This window comes from Mirounga angustirostris, unplaced genomic scaffold, assembly GCF_029215605.1.
Source record: "Mirounga angustirostris isolate CCGP_5_RB_7025 unplaced genomic scaffold, mMirAng1.0.hap1 SCAF_7, whole genome shotgun sequence".
In the NCBI taxonomy this organism is placed as follows: Eukaryota; Metazoa; Chordata; class Mammalia; order Carnivora; family Phocidae; genus Mirounga; species Mirounga angustirostris.
The window spans coordinates 123413186-123431524 of NW_026991715.1; the positions used below are offsets into that span (position 1 = coordinate 123413186).

The following is an 18339-nucleotide window of genomic DNA, read 5'->3' on the forward strand; positions in this document are numbered from 1 at the left end:
ACTTATAATAAGACATGTCTCTGAATCCTGTGATTGCACCAACTGGATCCCACTGGGAAGCGTTCACGGTAGCTTGTTTAGTTGATAAACACCACTCTCAATTATTAGATGATTATCTTTCAGTAAACCTGTTTACCACTTTGCTTTACTGAAGTAGCTGTTTTTCAAAAACTGACCTCTTTATTTTACTAGACCTTGTTCTCCTGACCTGAAGTACCACTAGAAAGTGGCAGAGTCCTTAATCATTCATAGTTGGAGACTATGCCGTGGCTTGCCTGCCTTTTACTATTCTACTTTAGCTATGGAAGGAGATGACTGCAGTCTTTTTAAGGAAAGCAAAAGAGATTATAAAGATGAGATAAGTATCTTAATGATTTTCAAAGGAATTTATTCATAATTTTCTTCTGCCTTATTGGCAGTTTAAAATGTTAGTAAAGAGTGTAGTAGTTTATTTTTCTTTCATCAAAAAAAGCACTATCCTCCTTATTTTCTCTTAAAAATATTTTTTAAATTATGGTGAAGAATATCCCCAAATCCCACCTCACACAGGCCCATAAGTTTCCCATAATTCAGTCCATTTTGCACCTTTAAGAGTTCATTTTCTCTCCACCCCAACACCATATACAGTATTACAGAATACAATTTTACTCAGAGGAAGTAAGAATAAAGATAGAATATTGCATATTTGAGCAACTGTAATATAACCAATATGTATACTACTCAGATTTGGAGATTCTGGAACGTATTTGGTCATACCTGGGGATGATATTTAAAGACATTTATAAATTTTATCCTATTTTTCTTTTTTTTTCCCCCTCAGGCTCTGAAAAGACAGATGAGTATCTTTTGGCCAGATTCAAAGGTGATGGTGTAAAATACAAGGCCAAGCTAATTGGCATTGATGATGTGCCCGACGCAAGAGGGGATAAAATGAGCCAAGATTCTATGATGAAACTAAAGGTCAGAAGGGAAAGCATGCTTTGTCTCTATCTCAAGCAAATATCCAACAGCGGGAATTATATTAGAAGCTTATGTTTACCTTTATCTCCATTATTTGAAAGAAAAACTTTTCTAATCACGTAATTGATCCAGCGATACCTCATTTTCTGAGTCTTGAGTTTGTTTGCACATTGTGAATGCTGTTCTAGAGACTGGGCTTAATCATGTAGTGCAGGACCGTAGATGCCTTTTCTTTTGGGCACATCGAGTTTTAGATCCTGGAAGTATTCAGGTAAAATTCAGGTCTCTATTTGGAACCTGTAGCTCTTTCGTGTTAGCCCTTTGGGCTTTTTAAAAATTTTTAAACTCTAGTACTGTCACTATGTGAAACTAATTAAATAAATAAAAATTGTTAAGTAAGACCAGATCTAGAAGGAACATCTTTGAAGATCTTAACCAGTCTTGTCTCTACCAAGGACTATTCTGACACCAACAGAATTAGAATGACTTGTCCAAGTTCACACAGCTAATTCATGATGTCCTGGCTCGATGTCTTCTATTTCATTCTGCCATCTATTATGAAAGGTGCCTGCCTAATCCTTTCGTAGATGGTAAACCAAGCTGAAAATAAAGCTATCTTTTAAATGTTTTAGTATCAAAAGCATCATAGGATAATTTTAACTGGATTTTTCTTGTTTTCCCAATCTCATCAGGGAATGGCGGCAGCTGGTCGGTCTCAGGGACAACACAAACAAAGGATCTGGGTCAACATTTCCCTTTCTGGGATAAAAATAATTGATGAGAAAACTGGGGTAAGAATTCACTTTCACTGACACCTTTCTGACCACCTGAGTCTAACAAACAATTTGACATAAATCTCAGCTCCTGTTTTCCTTTTCAAAAGTCTATAGGAAAAAAATAGTATATATTACTTCTCCAGAAGTAATAGGCATGAAAACAGATAGGGTAGGAGGTGAGGAGTCAAGATACTTTATTGAAATTTATTTTCTGTAATGGATGTGAACCTCCAGTCTATAAACAGAGATGTGCTATAAATACCACTTCAGTATTTTTTTGGACTCCAGGTAAACAGAACAAGATTAACCCTAACCCCTGGTTTCTGATGCTGCCATAGATCTATGCCTGGATCTCATTAATAGATTAGCTACATGCAAACTTACTGGCTAACCTGAAGCTAGAATATTACCTTTGACACGTCTATCTTTTCTTTCTTCTCTCTTTTCCCTTCCTCTTCACCCTACAGATATAACCTTGCTCATTTTTTATGGTTGCTGTTATTCTGCATAGGAACAGTCTTACTTATTTTGTTTATTTTTTTGTAACCTTATCAAAAGACGATCAGATCATACTTCAGGTTCCTGGAACTTTATTTTCTCTACTCAACATTGTAAGATTCATTTACTTAAGATGTTGTTTGTAGCTCATTTTCACTGCTGTCAAATACTCTGTTGTCTCGAGGTACTGTGGGGAGACCTCCAGTTATTATCCATGCTTTCCTAGAGATGGCCATTATCTATTACGCAAAATCCAGTGGTCACATAGAGAGCCCTGGAACCCTGGCACCTGCTCATTCACCCTGCTGGTCCTCATCCACTGCTGTTTCCATTTTCCCTCATCTCTCAAGTCTTATTTTCCCAAGCCTATCAGAGAATGGTGGCAAGTTTCCTTAAAGCGTTCTCTTGTTCCCCAAATCTTCAAAGATACCCAATATAAACTTTCCAGTGGCATTAGGCATTTGGAAACAAAAACCAAGACACATTATGACCACCTACAAATATCCCTAAAGAGTTGAGCCCTGCCATGTGCTTGAAAGGATCAAGAGAAAGGGGAGAGGGGGAAGAGAGGAGAAGGCACTACTGAAATCCCTGCCCCATGTAACTCCTCAATAGTGGTGTGAACATGGGAAATACTGGATGCCAGCATTTGGTAACTTCCAGAATGTTCTGTGGATAATTGTTCCAATAGTACTTAGGATGGTTTTCTGACCACTCAGAGCCATTGTCAAAGGATCCCCGTGAACACTGTTCTAGCTTAGTTATGCTTTTCACCTGAGTCTGACTTTTAGTTGGGAAAGTCGACCCACTTGGATGGTTTAGCAGTGTAATACCCCATCTTAGCTTTAGAAATTCTTGGTCTCCTGATCCTCAATCCTTTCTTGCTATGTGGTATCACATCTTTGGGATGAAGACAATCAAGTATCAATATTCTAACAAGTATTTTTCGCACTTCTGTTTTCTACTCTTTGTTCCTTTTGGGGCCCTTACTAGCAAGGATAAATGTAGCTCTAAACCAGAGGCAGTAATTTCTTCCTTCAAATGTTTTGGCCTTTTCATATATGCCTAGGTATCTGAGGTTTCCTTGTGCTACCACACAGATTCTAGGTTTTATCAATAAGTCATTTTTTTATGTTTCTTTTTCAGGTAATAGAGCATGAACATCCAGTAAATAAGATTTCTTTCATTGCCCGTGATGTGACAGACAACCGGGCATTTGGCTATGTGTGTGGAGGAGAAGGCCAGCATCAGTTTTTTGCCATAAAAACAGGGCAACAGGTATGCTTCAAGCCTTGAGGTATACCTGGAGGGGGACTTAGGTCAATGTTATTTTAGAACAATAGTGAATTATTCCCCCAAATCCTGAAGGGACTTGGAAAATTATCATGGTCCTTCTTGTTTTGTTAAATACTTATTTACTCTGTTGCCCTTTATGTATCTGGTGGTGGTGGGGGGTGATCCCCCATAAACCAGGGGAGGATAGTAAAGAGCTTTAAGAGAAAGGAGGAAAACAGTACTAATCAGAACTGATGGGGGACAAAAAGAAGAAAACAGTAATATTAAAATACTCATAAAGATGCTTTTTCTTCCTTCAGGCTGAGCCATTAGTCATTGATCTTAAAGACCTCTTTCAAGTTATCTATAATGTAAAGAAAAAGGAAGAAGAAAAGAAAAAGGCAAGTACCACCCAATATTGACTCTATTAAACTTAAGACTATATTCAGGACCATGTTTGAACATTATATAAACATATGGCCTGTCTGGAGAGTTGGCTTCTTTGTGGCTCTTTCAAGTATAGAAATTTTAGAAATATATCGTCTCTTCTTCTCAGTAGAGCAATGGATGGATGTTACAGTTAGATGCATCGGATTTTCAGTCCCTGACTCTTGTCTTCTCTCCCCACAAGCTTCACATTGGTTCCAAAGGATGAGCAAGTTTAAGTTCAGAAACTGTATTCAAATCTAGTATTGATATGAAAAGGGCAGGGGAATGTAGGGCAGAAATAATATGCAAGACTCTCTCTTGCCTTGTGCTCATGAACCCATAGGTATATAGAGAGATATATAGATATACAGATATTTAATTCCCTTTTAACTGTAGTTGTTAAGATCACTGAATTTGTGTCTTTCTTTTTAGATGGAAGAAGCCAACAAAGCAGTAGAGGTAAAACTGCACCTTTACTTCTTATGAATTGCACACGTGATGTGTAGAAGTCCTTGTTTGCTACCTGTCCAGGCATGCTCCCCTCCTAGCTTATGATTATGTGTTCATGATCTCTCTGGCCATAGAAGATGTATGGTTTAATTATCAGTACCAAAATCATAACTGCTTAGCAAGCCAATACACTAGGAAATTACATTCTATAAGAAAACTCACCAGCTAAACCCTTAAATATTTGCCGTCTTTTCAGAATGGGAATGAGACCCTACTGACCCTTGATGACCAAGCTAACAAACTGAAATTGGTATGTATGTGATTTTTTATAATTCTTATTTAACTGAACATGGGTTTACTTCCTATAGATGTTGCTAATACCAAATCTGCATTGAATCTGTATGGAAGTCCAGTTATGACAACTATTGCCCTAAACATTAATATAACATTTATGTCAAGGTAGAAAGTAATCTTTTTAGTAAACACACCCTGACTCTAATCTACAAAAATTTTTTGAGAGTGTGGACTAGATGGATTTGTTTGGGGACATGTCTACGCTTCCAGGCCTAAATAGCCTAATAGTAAATCTGTATTAGTTAAATGAAAATCAGTTGTGACAATATTCCTAAACCTTAGTTTAGGAAACAATTACAACAATATACAAAGTAATACTTTTTAATAGACACATCTGAATCTAATCCAAATACTTTTTTAAGGGTGTTGACCAGATGGATTTGTTTGGGGACATGTCTACACCTCCTGACCTAAATAGTCCAACAGTAAGTGCCTGTTTTTAAATTTGCAATGTAATGAAAATGACATCTATAACTCAAATTGGCAATTAACCAGAAATCTTGAGCATCTCGTTGAAACTTGGAAGGTAACTGCAGATTTTTCCACATAAAGTATAACTGGCTACTAGAATAAATTTGCATCTTAACTTACCATGGGAACCTATCAACACCAATTCAGATACATTAATTTTGCTTGGTGGTTAGATCTGAGCAGAGGACAGGCGGTGCAATCCTTCTTGATATTACTTAGGATCAGAAAAGGGCCTGAATAATAACCCTTGGCATAAGTCCCACCGGAAGGAAGTGTTTGCGAGATGATTAATTGTAAAACCACCTAGCCTCTTCAGTATTTTTCTATTTTTTCTATTGTGACTTAATAGCATAAGCTTGGTGTGAAGTAAGACTTAAAACAAATAAGATGCTCAGTTATGTTTAACCAAGGACCATCCTTGTTTAAAAAAGTTGTTCATTCTTTGAAGGACACTATAGCGTATCAAGTTTTCTAAATACTGATTGATCCGTAACAACTCTGTGAGAATGGAGCAATATTTTCCTTTATAGGTAAGGATGCGGTGATTCAGAAAAAAAAAAAAAAACTCATTCACCCGAGAAAGAGCTTAAGCACACATCTCAGACCTTCCAAAACAGGCCTCTAGTTAAACTACCCATGTAATTTTGAATGACTTCTTTTAACTATTATTTTTTAAACAGTTTCTTGAGTACCTGCCATTCATAGGGCACAGAAGTGAGTGAGAGGTACAGTGTCAATGACATCATGGAGTTTACTTTCAAGCAGGGAGACCAGCATTAAAACTAATCACAAAGCCTATTAATTGATGCTAATTACATGGTATTTGTCTAGTTTAGAGGTTCATGTAATGCCTCAAAGTAAATGAGTTTCTGGACTTGACCATAAAAGATGAGAAGGCAATAACCAGACAAAAAGAGCCATCAGTCTAGAATAATGAGTGGGAATGTCTGTCTAGGAGTCTCTTATATCAGGGAATTATCAAGCAAGTCTACATGACCAAGAAGGTCATAGGACTTAAAGCAGCAGCAGATAAAGGACAGGTTAAGTCTCACCTGCCAGAGTATTGCAGAGAATGGCCGTCCATGAACTTTCACATAAGATGCCCAGGCCCATGAGATGGGAAGCGGCAGGGGCTGCATACTCTCTTCTTTGTCCCCAACCCTATGAGATTCACGATGCATAACAGAATTTCAGAGGCCCTAAAAAGCCTACGATAGAGAAGAAGCCTGTTTAATGTTCTTTTCAGCAGTGAGCCCTGACTCACTTGTCTGTGGAACCTTTTATTCTTCGTAATGTTTGTTACCATCCTAAGGATACACTTGTTAAGAGACAACATTAGATGATCCTGAAATGTCTATCCCAGCCCTGAGGTCCTTTTGATTCCTAGACAACTTTGTCCCCTCCTCCACAGTAACCCCCTTCCCAAAGTGAATTGATATCTGAATGATCTACTTTCCAAGTGTAACTGACATTCAAACATGGATATTGAAAGAGATCAAAGCACTCAAGCTGTGAAATAGAATTCCAGTGGGATAGGCAAGGAAGCACTGACTGTTTAATCTGCTTCTGTAGACTTCTAGAAAGTTCTGAAAGAGGAAATGAAAACAATATGAGTAATCCTGAGTCTTAGTTATATTAGACTTAATACATTCTAAGAATTTTTGGTTTATAGAAATAAAAGTGCGTTTTAAACTAACAGTAAATTAAGGTAATAAATACCATCAAAGTAGATGATATCTGATAAGTAAGAGAATGCTAATGGCACTAATTATGTGCTGGTTGGACTTTGCCCACGTGTTCTTGCATATTGACTCCATATTCATAGGTCACAAAACAAATTTATTTCTACTTGGTAAAACCAGAATGTTTAAAAATATTCACAATCTTAGAACGGTTGCTCTGGAAGAGATGAAGAGAAAAAGAAATCTAAATTACCTGGACTTTATTACTGGTTCCCTGACCCATCTGTCCCTCCCCCAGCCTTCATACAGAACAGTTTTATGCATTTCAAATAAAACTCATGTTACAAACTAAGTGGCATCCCTTAGAACATAATTTTTATTGGAAAATAACTGAATAATATTCTTCCATGCTGCCCCTCAAAAGAAAAAAGAAGGAAAGAAAAAACCCAAAAGACATGTTCTCAGACTTTAAAAATGACCATTTGAAAGCACAGTTATTATGAGAAGAACATAAGGTATGAAGGAGGTTAAGTCTGGTACAGGGATGGGATCAGGGCCCAAAGCACAGTCTCATGCATATATAAGAGGCCATGGGTGGGCACAGGTGATGCTGAAGTAGGAAGATCCATGGGAAAAGGCTTTGTAAAGAATCTGAACTTGAGTTGGGTCTTTGAAGTGTGTAGGAACATAGGGAGCAGTTAGGCTAAAAATAAACTGGGTCCTATTGTAGGTCATTTTGAAAGGCTGGCTAATGAGGCTTATTTTAACATAGGGGATAGCGGGAAGCCCCTGAAAGCTTTGAGCTGGGAAGTTCAGGGATTCAGCAGGCTGAAATGGTTGGGAGAGATCAGCTTCCTGGAGAAAGCTAGGCTGTGGAACTCAGTATATAAGAGCTCACCTTCGTGCAGACACCTCTGTGGCTGCCTGCTTCCTTCTCCTCCTGGAGCTCCTTACGAGCCAGGACTGCATTTCACCTTCATTTATCAGTGCTTATCTCTCAGGTGGTCAGATGATGGCCGAGTGGATGCAGTGTTTGATGATCCAACAAAGAATTAATGAAGTTCTGACCTAGGGGGAAGATGAGGAGTCTCACATCATCCCACTGTAGTCTGAACTAGACTCTTAATCCTGGATTAACAACAAACCCAACCTGAGGAGAGCCTTATACATTTTACTTATAGGGTGACTATTCAGAAGTCTAACATTGTGGCTCCAGTTTGGTGTCCTAAGAACTTCTTCTGAAGTATTTGAAAAGGAGAACTCTACCAGCTGTGAACACCCAACCGTTCTAACCCAGAGGTGGCTCATCATAAATGAATAAATATTGAAATCACAAGCTTTTGTAATACATTTTGTCCTATCTTTTGATTGTTAAAGATCCCTACATTAAGAGATCTTCCAATCCATCTCTTTGATTTAAAAAAATTTTTTTTAATTATAAGCTCTTTCTTCTGACAAATTCTTCTGGTTATAAAAAGAAAAACTGGCTTTTAAAAATTGTGTTTTTATACCTAACAGTAAAGGAAGCCAAAGATAGAAGACCAATTAAGACCTAAACTTTCAAAAAATTTGTTCATTTAAAGCCAAGGAGGCCTATTCAGCCCCCCTTTTTACTTACTAGTTTGAGAATTTCATATTCCCTTGAGGTTGTTTTTGTCCCAGTGATCAAAAATATTTAGTAAGGTGCTCGGGGTAATGCTAGACCTCTAACTTCCATCTCAGCTAGACATTGTTGATTGTTTATATTCTTCTGTGGCTAGCATAGATGAGTAGTTAATGGACCAAAGTCAGTGAGAAGGAAGGTATGTCAGTTTTTGACAGCCCTATCCCAAGGTGAGCCCAAATTAGTTATGTCACTGAACTGAATAAAGACATGTCAGATTTTTCAAATTTGCTGATTTTCTGTTGAGAGGGTATCTTATCTAACAATGGAGAATGCAAGTAATTAAGATAGGGAGGGACTAGACTTTGTAGAGTTAAGTATTTGGTATGTTTTTCAAATTAATTCTAAACCCACATCTCTACTTCATACATGAATTAAAGATTACATTGTACATAAATTAAAGATAAATTAAAGATTACTTGAATTTATCCACCAAATAGATGAGATTACTGTCACGACGCAGGCAACTCTAAGCTGTATTATGAAAAAATGCACAAATACGAGAGGTTAATATGATGTTAGAATGTATCAGGATTTTGAGTATCACTTTGTTCTTTCTAGAAGGACACAGACAAAAGGATGTGTCCAGAGACTAGGATGAGAGATCCAACTTGACTAGCACCTTCAAAAAGATCCTTAAATATTTAAAGGGGCATACCTGACAGGCTGTGTGATGTGGTGGGAAAATCTGTTTTTGCCTCTTAGAGGAAAGACCAATTATAGGGAAATATATTTGACCTTAAACTTTGTCTCAGCCAGAACTATAAAATATTAGCCAATGAATTCGCTCATTTAGAGAGATGCTGTTACATGACTCTGAGGGTACAACGGATGGGACTGTGCCTCAGGTGGGAGGCTGAGTTAGGCTTCAGAGATCTTTTCTTACATTCACGCTCAATATGCTTAGATAATTGCTTAGAGTGACTCACAGTCGATTCCCTTGAGGACTTGCAGAGGCAGGAATGGGAACAAGGAGGATCGTGAATGCAGCCAGTCTACAAGGGTGAGCAGACACATGACTAGAGCAGACAGTACAGTTTCATTTTAATGAAGGGCCAACAAAGTTGAGAACTAAATAAAGGGGCAACAGGGTGGGGAGGGACAGGGAGGACCTATTCAACTGTAGTAAAGAAATGCACTCAGGGAGGCGATGGGAGGAGGTAATGGTCAACCGATCTGTCAAGACCAAACCTTAATGGGAATTTTGATGATCCTGATCATCTTATGTAGCTTTCTCATTTGAAGTCACGAAGACATGGACTAACACTTTCTTTTCTCTCTTTTTTTTTTCTTCCCAAATGTGATAGGAAAGCAAAGATATCCTGTTAGTGGATCTAAACTCTGAAATCGACACCAATCAGAATTCTTTAAGAGAAAATCCATTCTTAACAAATGGCATTACCTCCTGTTCTCTTCCACGACCAAAGCCTCAGGCATCTTTCTTGCCTGAAAATGCCTTTTCTGCCAATCTCAACTTCTTTCCCACCCCTAATCCTGATCCTTTCCGTGATGATCCTTTTGCACAGCCAGATCAATCGACACCCTCTTCGTTTGATTCTCTCAAATCTTCAGATCAGAAGAAAGAGAATTTGAGTAGCTTGCCTACTCCATTGAGTAATGGGCCCCTGAATGGGGATGTTGATTACTTTGGTCAGCAGTTTGACCAAATCTCTAACCGGACTGGCAAACAGGAAGCTCAGGCAGGCCCATGGCCCTTTTCAAGTACGCAAACACAGCCAACAGTGAGAACTCAAAATGGGGTATCTGAAAGAGAACAGAACGGCTTCCATATCAAATCCTCCCCGAACCCTTTTGTGGGAAGCCCTCCCAAAGGACTGTCCGTACCGAATGGCGTAAAGCAGGACTTGGAAAGCTCTGTCCAGTCCTCACCACATGACTCCATAGCCATTATCCCACCTCCACAAAGTACCAAACCAGGAAGAGGCAGAAGGACTGCTAAGGTGAATTGTCTTCTCCACATATCCATTGGCAGAATGCATGTTCGGTACCAAAGGGTGGTGTGATGCAAGCTCTCTTTCCTGCTGCTCTTGTAGCTTCCTGTGTGGCTGTGAAATAGAAGGTGGGATAAGGCACATCTTTCTCCAGGAATACCTTCCTCTGATGGCCGCCCTTTCTAAGCTTCTCACTCAGCAGTGTTTTCACACCCTGCTTTCCGTTTGCATGTCTTGTCACTTATTATTAACTAAACACCAGTTTTTCCATTTTTAATGCTGCTATGCTTCTGTACCTCTGGTAAGTTCGATCGTCATGTTCTGGAAGGGGAGGGCAAGGGTTCTTTGTGATGCCTTGTGTACCTTCCCCACACTAACACATGCCCCCCACACTCCTCCTATTGCATTAATGTCCAAGGTGGTGGTGGAAAATTCTTGAGTTTGCCTCTTCTATTCAATGCTGGCTGAATGATCCATTGCTTTAAAAGACACTTAAATATTTACTAGTACCACTTCATTCAAAAGCAATTTAAAATGTGGTTTCTGTAAATATCTTTTTAAAAATCTCATTAGAATATGCAGGCTGGCCTAATAATTAGACTATAATATCACCTTTAGGCAGACTGATTTAAACCCAGTAGAATAATCAAAAATATGTAGGTTATTTATTTATAGTTGTCCTTTCTTTCCCAGCTTCAAGCTTTTAGCTGACAAGGAGACCTGATGGATACAAATGTGTAAATGAGTAAAATAGATTTCACCTTGAGAGTCCTCTTTACATCAGTTACCAAGACCAAATATTCTGTCCATTGCAGGGATCTGTCTTTTTTTTGGCGCGGGGGGGGGGGGGGGGGGAAGCTTTGGCTTTTTGTAGTTTACCAGTAAGAGGAATAAGTTTTTCTTTTTGTGGTTCCCAAATTTGAGGTACAGAATAGGAGACAGAATAAAGCTGTTTTTCACTATTACTGAGTAACTCTTGTATCTCCCTCTCTGCCCTGTTAGTCTCCAGCAAAAGACTTGCTTGCATCAGACATCTTTACCCCTCCCGCCTCAGAACCTCCAGGCCAGACATCACCTACAGGACAATCTGCAACCCTACAGACCAACCCTCTGGATCTCTTCAAAACAAATGCTTCTGCCCCAGTGGGACCCCTTGCGGGTCTAGGTAGGTGCTTAGAGATTGAGTTAGATTTGCCTCTGTTGCTTTCACTCATAAGATTATAATGCACAGGAGGAAGGCACTTCATATCCATAGAGGTTCCAGGGACATAAGATCTGAGCATCCCAGGGAACCTTTCTCCCACTTTTACTTCCATAGACCCCCACCCTCATTTGGTACTCTTGACTTGCAACTGAAATTTGGCTCCTGAAGTTGGCATGTGGAAAGAAAACCGTTTTCTTTTTTTTTTTTCAATTTTTTAAAAAGATTTTATTTATTTATTTGAGAGAGAGAGAGAGAGAGCATGAGAAGGGGAGGGTCAGAGGGAAAAGCAGACTCCCTGCTCAGCAGGGAGCCCGATGTGGGCCTCTATCCTGGGACTCCAGGATCACGACCTGAGCCGAAGGCAGTCGCTTAACCAACTGAGCCACCCAGACACCAAAGAAAACCATTTTCAATATTGCGCTTACCCAAGCCAACTGGCAATGGCTTACGGAAGACAACTGTAAGGGATTCTGATGCTCAGACTAGATTCATTGGAGAAATGAGGTAGAGCTGAGAGAGTCTTGTCTATCATCTGTATTGGAAAAACTGATGACATGCACGCCTGCCACGTAATGTGCCATTACTAGACGAAGCCCTATCTCCTAGTAAACTGATTTGCTTCTTGGATAGGGTATCCTGTCCTATCCCCGAGAGGGATATAAGTTAAGTCCAAAGCAAGTGTAAGTCATACAATGCAAGTCTTAGGTTCTCAGCCCAGCTCTGTTCCTAGGCATATGATGGGTATGAGACAGGCATATATCCCGATCGGTCTCTGAATACTTAAGCCTTAGCTGCTCCCTGCCAATATTTTGGGTATCTGAGTGTCTTAATAGAGTTAGAAAACAAATGCTAGAAACCTGAAGTCGAAAAGAACACAGAGAAAAGGGAAGAGATGGGATTTTACCAGATGCCCAGGATGTGCCAGTGCTCATTCATAAATGTGTCGAGCTCACATGAGCCACCGAGCCTCTCTCTAGCAGGACACTGCGGAAGGCCACTTGGCTGAGGACTAGCCCTGTTATTGTTTGCCCACAGCCTCCAGTTCCTTTCTGCCTCCACGGGACAGTCTTCAGCAACCCCGACAAAAGTCTTTGCTGTCCTGCTGGGGACTCTCTTTATTTTTCTGCTTCTTGGTACCTCTACAAGTTCCCAACAGACTCTGTCTTGGGAGGCAGTTGGGGGGAGTTATGGATGAAGAGGGACTCTCTTCCCCGTTTTGTAAAGTTTGACCAGGGCTCTTGGTTTTCTCTGCCTCCTGTGGAGTCAGTCATCAGGACCCTATTTTTTGTTTCCCCCGATGCTTTCCTCCAAAGGAAAGCATTTTCATTTTGGCATATTAAATCTGTTTAATCATATCTGGAGTATGGTGGCAAGAGGGGCTTGTCACCCAACCGCTGAGTGGCTGAAATCAATGTGGGTGTGGGAAGCCAACTTGTTCCAGGTCTCTGCTTGCATTTACACCGCCAAGACTCTCCCTGAACACTTCGTGTCCCTGGCGGGCTTCCCCTTTGGTGCATCGCTCCTTTTCCTGCCCCCTTAAGTGGAGCTGGTGGGTGCTTTTCCTTGCAGAAGGCTTGAGAGCTTGCATGCACTGCTTGTGACTAGATCACATCCCAGAGCTTGACAGTCTAATATCATTGCCCCAAAGAATTTTTACAGCCAATATTTAACAAGTCAGCTCGAAAATACAGCTGGACCCTATAACTGTTAATTTATTCAGACGAAGTGAAGCTTTTTGGCTAGGTGCCCCTGTTGAGGCCTTGGGGTATACAACTGCAGAATACTGATGATCCTTCCAAGTTTGGATATGGGACTCAAACTGAGCTCTACAGTATAGTCCCTGTCCACTAGCAGGGATCCTCAGCCAAACCATGGAAGGTTGTAGGTCTGGCTTCCGCTAGACCCAGCTGGGGGACTGTCTCTTCTGGAGAACTGGGGGTGGGGAGAGGTATTGTAGAAAGCTGAGCCTTCAGCTTCGACTGGCTTCCCTGTGTTTTAATCTAGCATCAGAAGGTGATAAAATTAACTTCTTACACCCACACTTTCTTTTTCCTTACCCCTTGCCTCCACTTTCTCCAGCAGAGCCTGAACTATCTTGGAAATGCAATGCATGAAATCCATCAGATGGGAATGAAGGCTGGCATAAGCATATACTGAGAAAGCCTTTAATTCCTGGCAGATAGAATATTTTTTCTTTAACTACCACCACTCCCTCTAATACCATCTATGACTAAAGCCATACATTTTCCTAAGGGAAGGCAAGTCATCCAACATGAAAAATGATAAGATTCTACCCAATTTGCACTCTGAAAAACAAACTGAGGGTTCTAGAGGGGAGGGGGGTGGGAGGATGGGTTAGCCTGGTGGTGGGTATTGAGGAGGGCACATTCTGCATGGAGCACTGGGTGTTATGCACAAACAACGAATCATGGAACACTACATCTAAAACTAATGATGTAATGTAGGGGATTAACATAAGAATAAAAAAAATTAAAAAAAAAAAAAGATTCTACCCAATTTGCACATCCAGTTGGCATAAATTATCAGTGAGTGACTTTGGCTTTGGTTAACAAAATTTAAATAAATTTGTTTTAAAGTGCTGCAATCACTTCACTCAAACCCATTAGTTGTGAAAAGAGTATGTATGCTCTTTAGTGTAAATCAAGTCTAATTTCTGTAACTACAAAATAAGTATGTGAATTAATTTCCATTAAAAAAAATAGTCCTATCCCTTGATGCCAAGGAGGCAGAACAGGAGAATAGGGCACTGGATTTGGAGCTGGTATGCCTGAGTTTTAGTCTCTATTGTCACAGACTGTGAACTTCCCAATTTTAATAATTAATATTCTTGTACCCAGTTCCCTAACCTCCAAAACAAGCATGTTAATTTAGTAAGATGACCTTTTCTGAAACCTACCACTGTCTCTGGCACACCATGCATCTTCATGGCTAGATGGTTAGCCTTCATGAGGATACAGTTGAGTCAAGTAACATCAATCTCCAAGACTAAGAAAATTTAAGATAGAATATCTTGCTACATCAGCCCCTGAACATCACTTTCAAAATATTTCTCACACTGGAAACAAAAACATTCCTAACGCAAGTTAGAAGTTTGGAGGCCTTTTCTTAGTTCAGCTAGAAAACTTTCATAGCTAAAGAATGCTTTTATTCTAAAGCTCAAGGCAAGCAGATTTTGAGAGCAGAACATCATTCATGAATACATATGAGGCTGAATTTAGGTTTTTTGTTTGTGGGGGCAGTTTGACGGGGTCATTAATATATTTGGGAAGAGGCAGGAGAGAAAATGTCCTATGTATGAGAACAAGATGTAGGGAATGAGCTTCTCAAGAAGAGAGGGAAAAACACTGGAGAGACATGTATTTTAGTAATTTCATCAATTCTTAATCAACATGACAAAGATACAGGTGATGGAGCCATTCCTCTACAGAGATCAGATGCCCAGACACAGGCAGTTAGCTACCTCGGAAGGTTTTGTTGTTTTTGTTCGTTCCGTTTGTTTGTTTTGGGGGGCGGGGTTTGCTTCATGCTGTCTTCTCTCCCTCCCTTCCTCTTTTAAATATTGTGCTCTGACTCATGGCAAGGTTTGGTGAGTGACACATGGCAGGAAGCACTTTTATTTGAAACAAGCTCTCCCAGGATAACCAGGCTTTCCTCCATTCACATGTATAAAAGTCTGAAACTATCTTGGCATCAACCAAATTTTATCATCCTCTTATATAGCTGTGTCAACCTTGGCAGCATTTAAAAGCGAGGAAACTGAAATGGTTTCTTCGGGATGCAAGCATGCTGAGGCCTCATATACATGCGTAATAGCTGGTTTCCATAAGACACCAGACAGGAGCCAGCTGCCAACTGAAAAGATCAAATCAGTGAATCAGAGTACCCAATGGATTATCTTAATTAACTACTTCGTAATCAGTATGGTTTGTTTATGTAAATGCATTCACTCAACAAATGCATTCATGCGATCAACAGGCTCTGTCCTAGCTGTTTGAAATGTATCAGTGTGGTAAGCACTCATTTTTTTCATGACTAGGTCCTTATGGAGTGTATTAGCCTTCTAATGAGAAAAGTTTAAAAATCTGTGGTAGAAAGAAAGGCTTTCAAAATGCAACCAACATTTGAATGCCAGCTATTCTGTATTAGCTAGTTAATCTTTAGAGTGATTTAATCTCTCTGGGCCTTTTTTCCATATCAGCCTTAAGGCTTAAGGAAGGTGTGTGCCACGTCCATGCTTGGTAAATACCCTCCCCCTCCCCCTTCCCCACCACTGAGAGTTGTGCTTTTCGAAACTCAAGAATCCTCTTCAAGCTTGTGTCCTGATAAGTCCTTTCTCCTGCTTCCTTCAGGTGGTATACCAGTTAGCCCCGCTCAGGCAGGACCATGGAACCCAGCATCTTTAGTCTTCAATCAGTCCACTTCAGTGGTCCCAGGAGCCATGATGAGTAGTCAGCCTTCAGGATTCCGTCAGCCAGTAGTTTTTACCACAAGCCCAGCTGTTCCAGGTTGGAACCAGCCTTCATCCTTTGCAGTCTCAACTTCCCCTCCAGCCCCTGTTGTTTGGGGCCCATCAGCATCTGTGGCACCCAATACTTGGTCCTCAACAAGCCCTTTAGGGAACCCTTTCCAGAGCACTATTTTTCCAGCTTCTGTGTCTACCCAGTCCCCTTCTATGCTCTCCTCTCTTCTGGTCGCTCCTCCTCAACCACCTCCCAGAACTGGCCCTCTGAAGGACATCTCCAGTGATGCCTTCACTGCCTTGGACCCACTTGGGGATAAAGAAGTCAAAGAAGTGAAAGAAATGTTTAAGGACTTCCAACTGCGGCAACCACCTGCTGTGCCTGCAAGGAAGGGAGAACAGACTTCCTCTGGGACTTCAAGTGCCTTCTCCAGTTATTTCAACAGCAAAGTTGGCATTCCTCAGGAGAATGCAGACCATGATGACTTTGATGCTAATCAACTGTTGAAAAAGATCAATGGTAAGCTACCCACTTCTCTGTCTACCATACCGACGAGTATTTCCCCTGTCGTATGGGCCCACAGAGTCCTTAGAAGAACCCTCTCCCACCCACCAATGGCCTAACTCTTGCTCTCTTTGGTAAGCGGTGGTTATGGAGACAACTTGACTGGTTACCTTATGGAGCAAACGATTTACCTTAGCTGTTTCTAAGGGCTGGCCCAATGCTGCCCTCTTGTGACAATTGCTAAAAGGGCTGCCAAGAGCTATTGACATTCAGTGGGTTGTGGCATGTGGAAGGCTATGTAACAGAGCCTCAACCACACTCCACTGCCTTAGTAAGGGAATTCTGAATGTCTTCCACTTCAGGTATATATGTACAGCCTCCTCGTCTGATGAATTTGCCTGTAGTAATAACTGAGAGTCCTAGTATTTGGTGGTGATTCTTGTTCCATGATGTAAATTCCAAAAGTATGGAACTGAATTTCTGAGATAAGCTTGATCGTGGGACTTTTGCCTATATTTGGGAAAAATTTGTCTGCTGACTTCTTGGTGTTTTTTGCCTTCTAGAACCACCAAAGCCAGCTCCCAGACAAGGTTCCCTGCCAGTTACCAAATCTGCAGACAACGCATTTGAGAACCCTTTCTCTAAAGATTCTTTCAGTTCATCACAAGCCTCTGTAAGTATCAACTACTAGAAGCTGTTGCTCCAAAGTACATGCCACATAGAGCTAGCTGAAGACCCGTGTCTTGAATGAATCTTGTTTGTATAGCTCTGTGTGGCATTTGGTGCTAAAGGATGTTTAAATAAGATTTATCATTGAGAACCATCACAATGAAAACATCAACTCAGACTGGGGAGAGATTATTTTTGCAGGGGCTACTATCCTGAGCTTGAGAAATGAATATCATCTAGGAAAAGTCTTTTGTATCTCACTTTGCCTGGCTCACAAAAGTGTTTTGGGAGAAAATTGAGCCAAAATAATAGTACCTTTAAAAATCTTTCAAGGATTTAGTTTCCTGATTTCCTGCCTTCGATCGTTTAGCTCATAAAAACAGTACCTTTCATTTTGGAGAGGCAAACCTTATTCATGTGAGCCCTGATTTTGATGTAAATAATAAATATGCATCACAAATTATAAGCAGGCAAACACAAATCATTGTAGGCCCATATAATATCTGATTTGTCTGTGACCTAAGTGATTTTTAAAGGAATTTGAGAAGTCTTAATTATGGAATTTTTTTTTCTTCATAACTGTAATTATACGTATTGACTGGATGGTTTTATCTTCATAGATGGCTTCTCAACCCACATCTTCTGATGTATATAGGGATCCTTTTGGAAATCCTTTTGCCTAACTTCTGTAAGTAGAAGATCCTATTAAGCTTAGGTTTGGTAAGAAAAGCATGACACAGGGGGTGAGGGTGAAATTTTAATTTTAGAATTGGTATAAGGTTAAATCTCTGTAACTTAGAAGTAATAGACATGGAAATCTATGCTTAACTAATTCAGTAATGACTCAGATGAGCATTTAAGAATAGAAGTCTTATACACGCTACAAAATAGTAATATACCCATGAGGATATGGATTTCTATCATAGCCTATGGTTTTGATATTTCAAAATAACATTTTTGCATAACAATAA

At 40.1% G+C, this 18339-nt stretch overlaps 1 protein-coding gene across 9 annotated transcripts in view; it reads left to right on the forward strand.

Annotated features, from left to right (window-relative positions):
• DAB2 (DAB adaptor protein 2) overlaps positions 1 to 18339 on the forward strand; it is a 49412-nt gene that overhangs the window by 27959 nt on the left and 3114 nt on the right. For 5 of the 9 annotated variants that reach the window (XM_064596763.1, XM_064596762.1, XM_064596764.1 and 2 more), the window contains 11 exons: positions 821 to 960; positions 1653 to 1751; positions 3381 to 3512; positions 3830 to 3910; positions 4371 to 4397; positions 4645 to 4698; positions 5105 to 5167; positions 9866 to 10519; positions 11513 to 11675; positions 16085 to 16714; positions 17263 to 17372. In XM_064596763.1, coding sequence (XP_064452833.1) covers positions 821 to 960; positions 1653 to 1751; positions 3381 to 3512; positions 3830 to 3910; positions 4371 to 4397; positions 4645 to 4698; positions 5105 to 5167; positions 9866 to 10519; positions 11513 to 11675; positions 16085 to 16714; positions 17263 to 17372 — 2153 coding nt within the window. Of the gene's footprint in view, positions 1 to 820; positions 961 to 1652; positions 1752 to 3380; positions 3513 to 3829; positions 3911 to 4370; positions 4398 to 4644; positions 4699 to 5104; positions 5168 to 9865; positions 10520 to 11512; positions 11676 to 16084; positions 16715 to 17262; positions 17373 to 17988; positions 18057 to 18339 lie in introns of all 9 variants that reach the window. The other 4 variants (XM_045861899.2, XM_054504348.2, XM_054504349.2 and 1 more) reach the window with 3 other exon arrangements.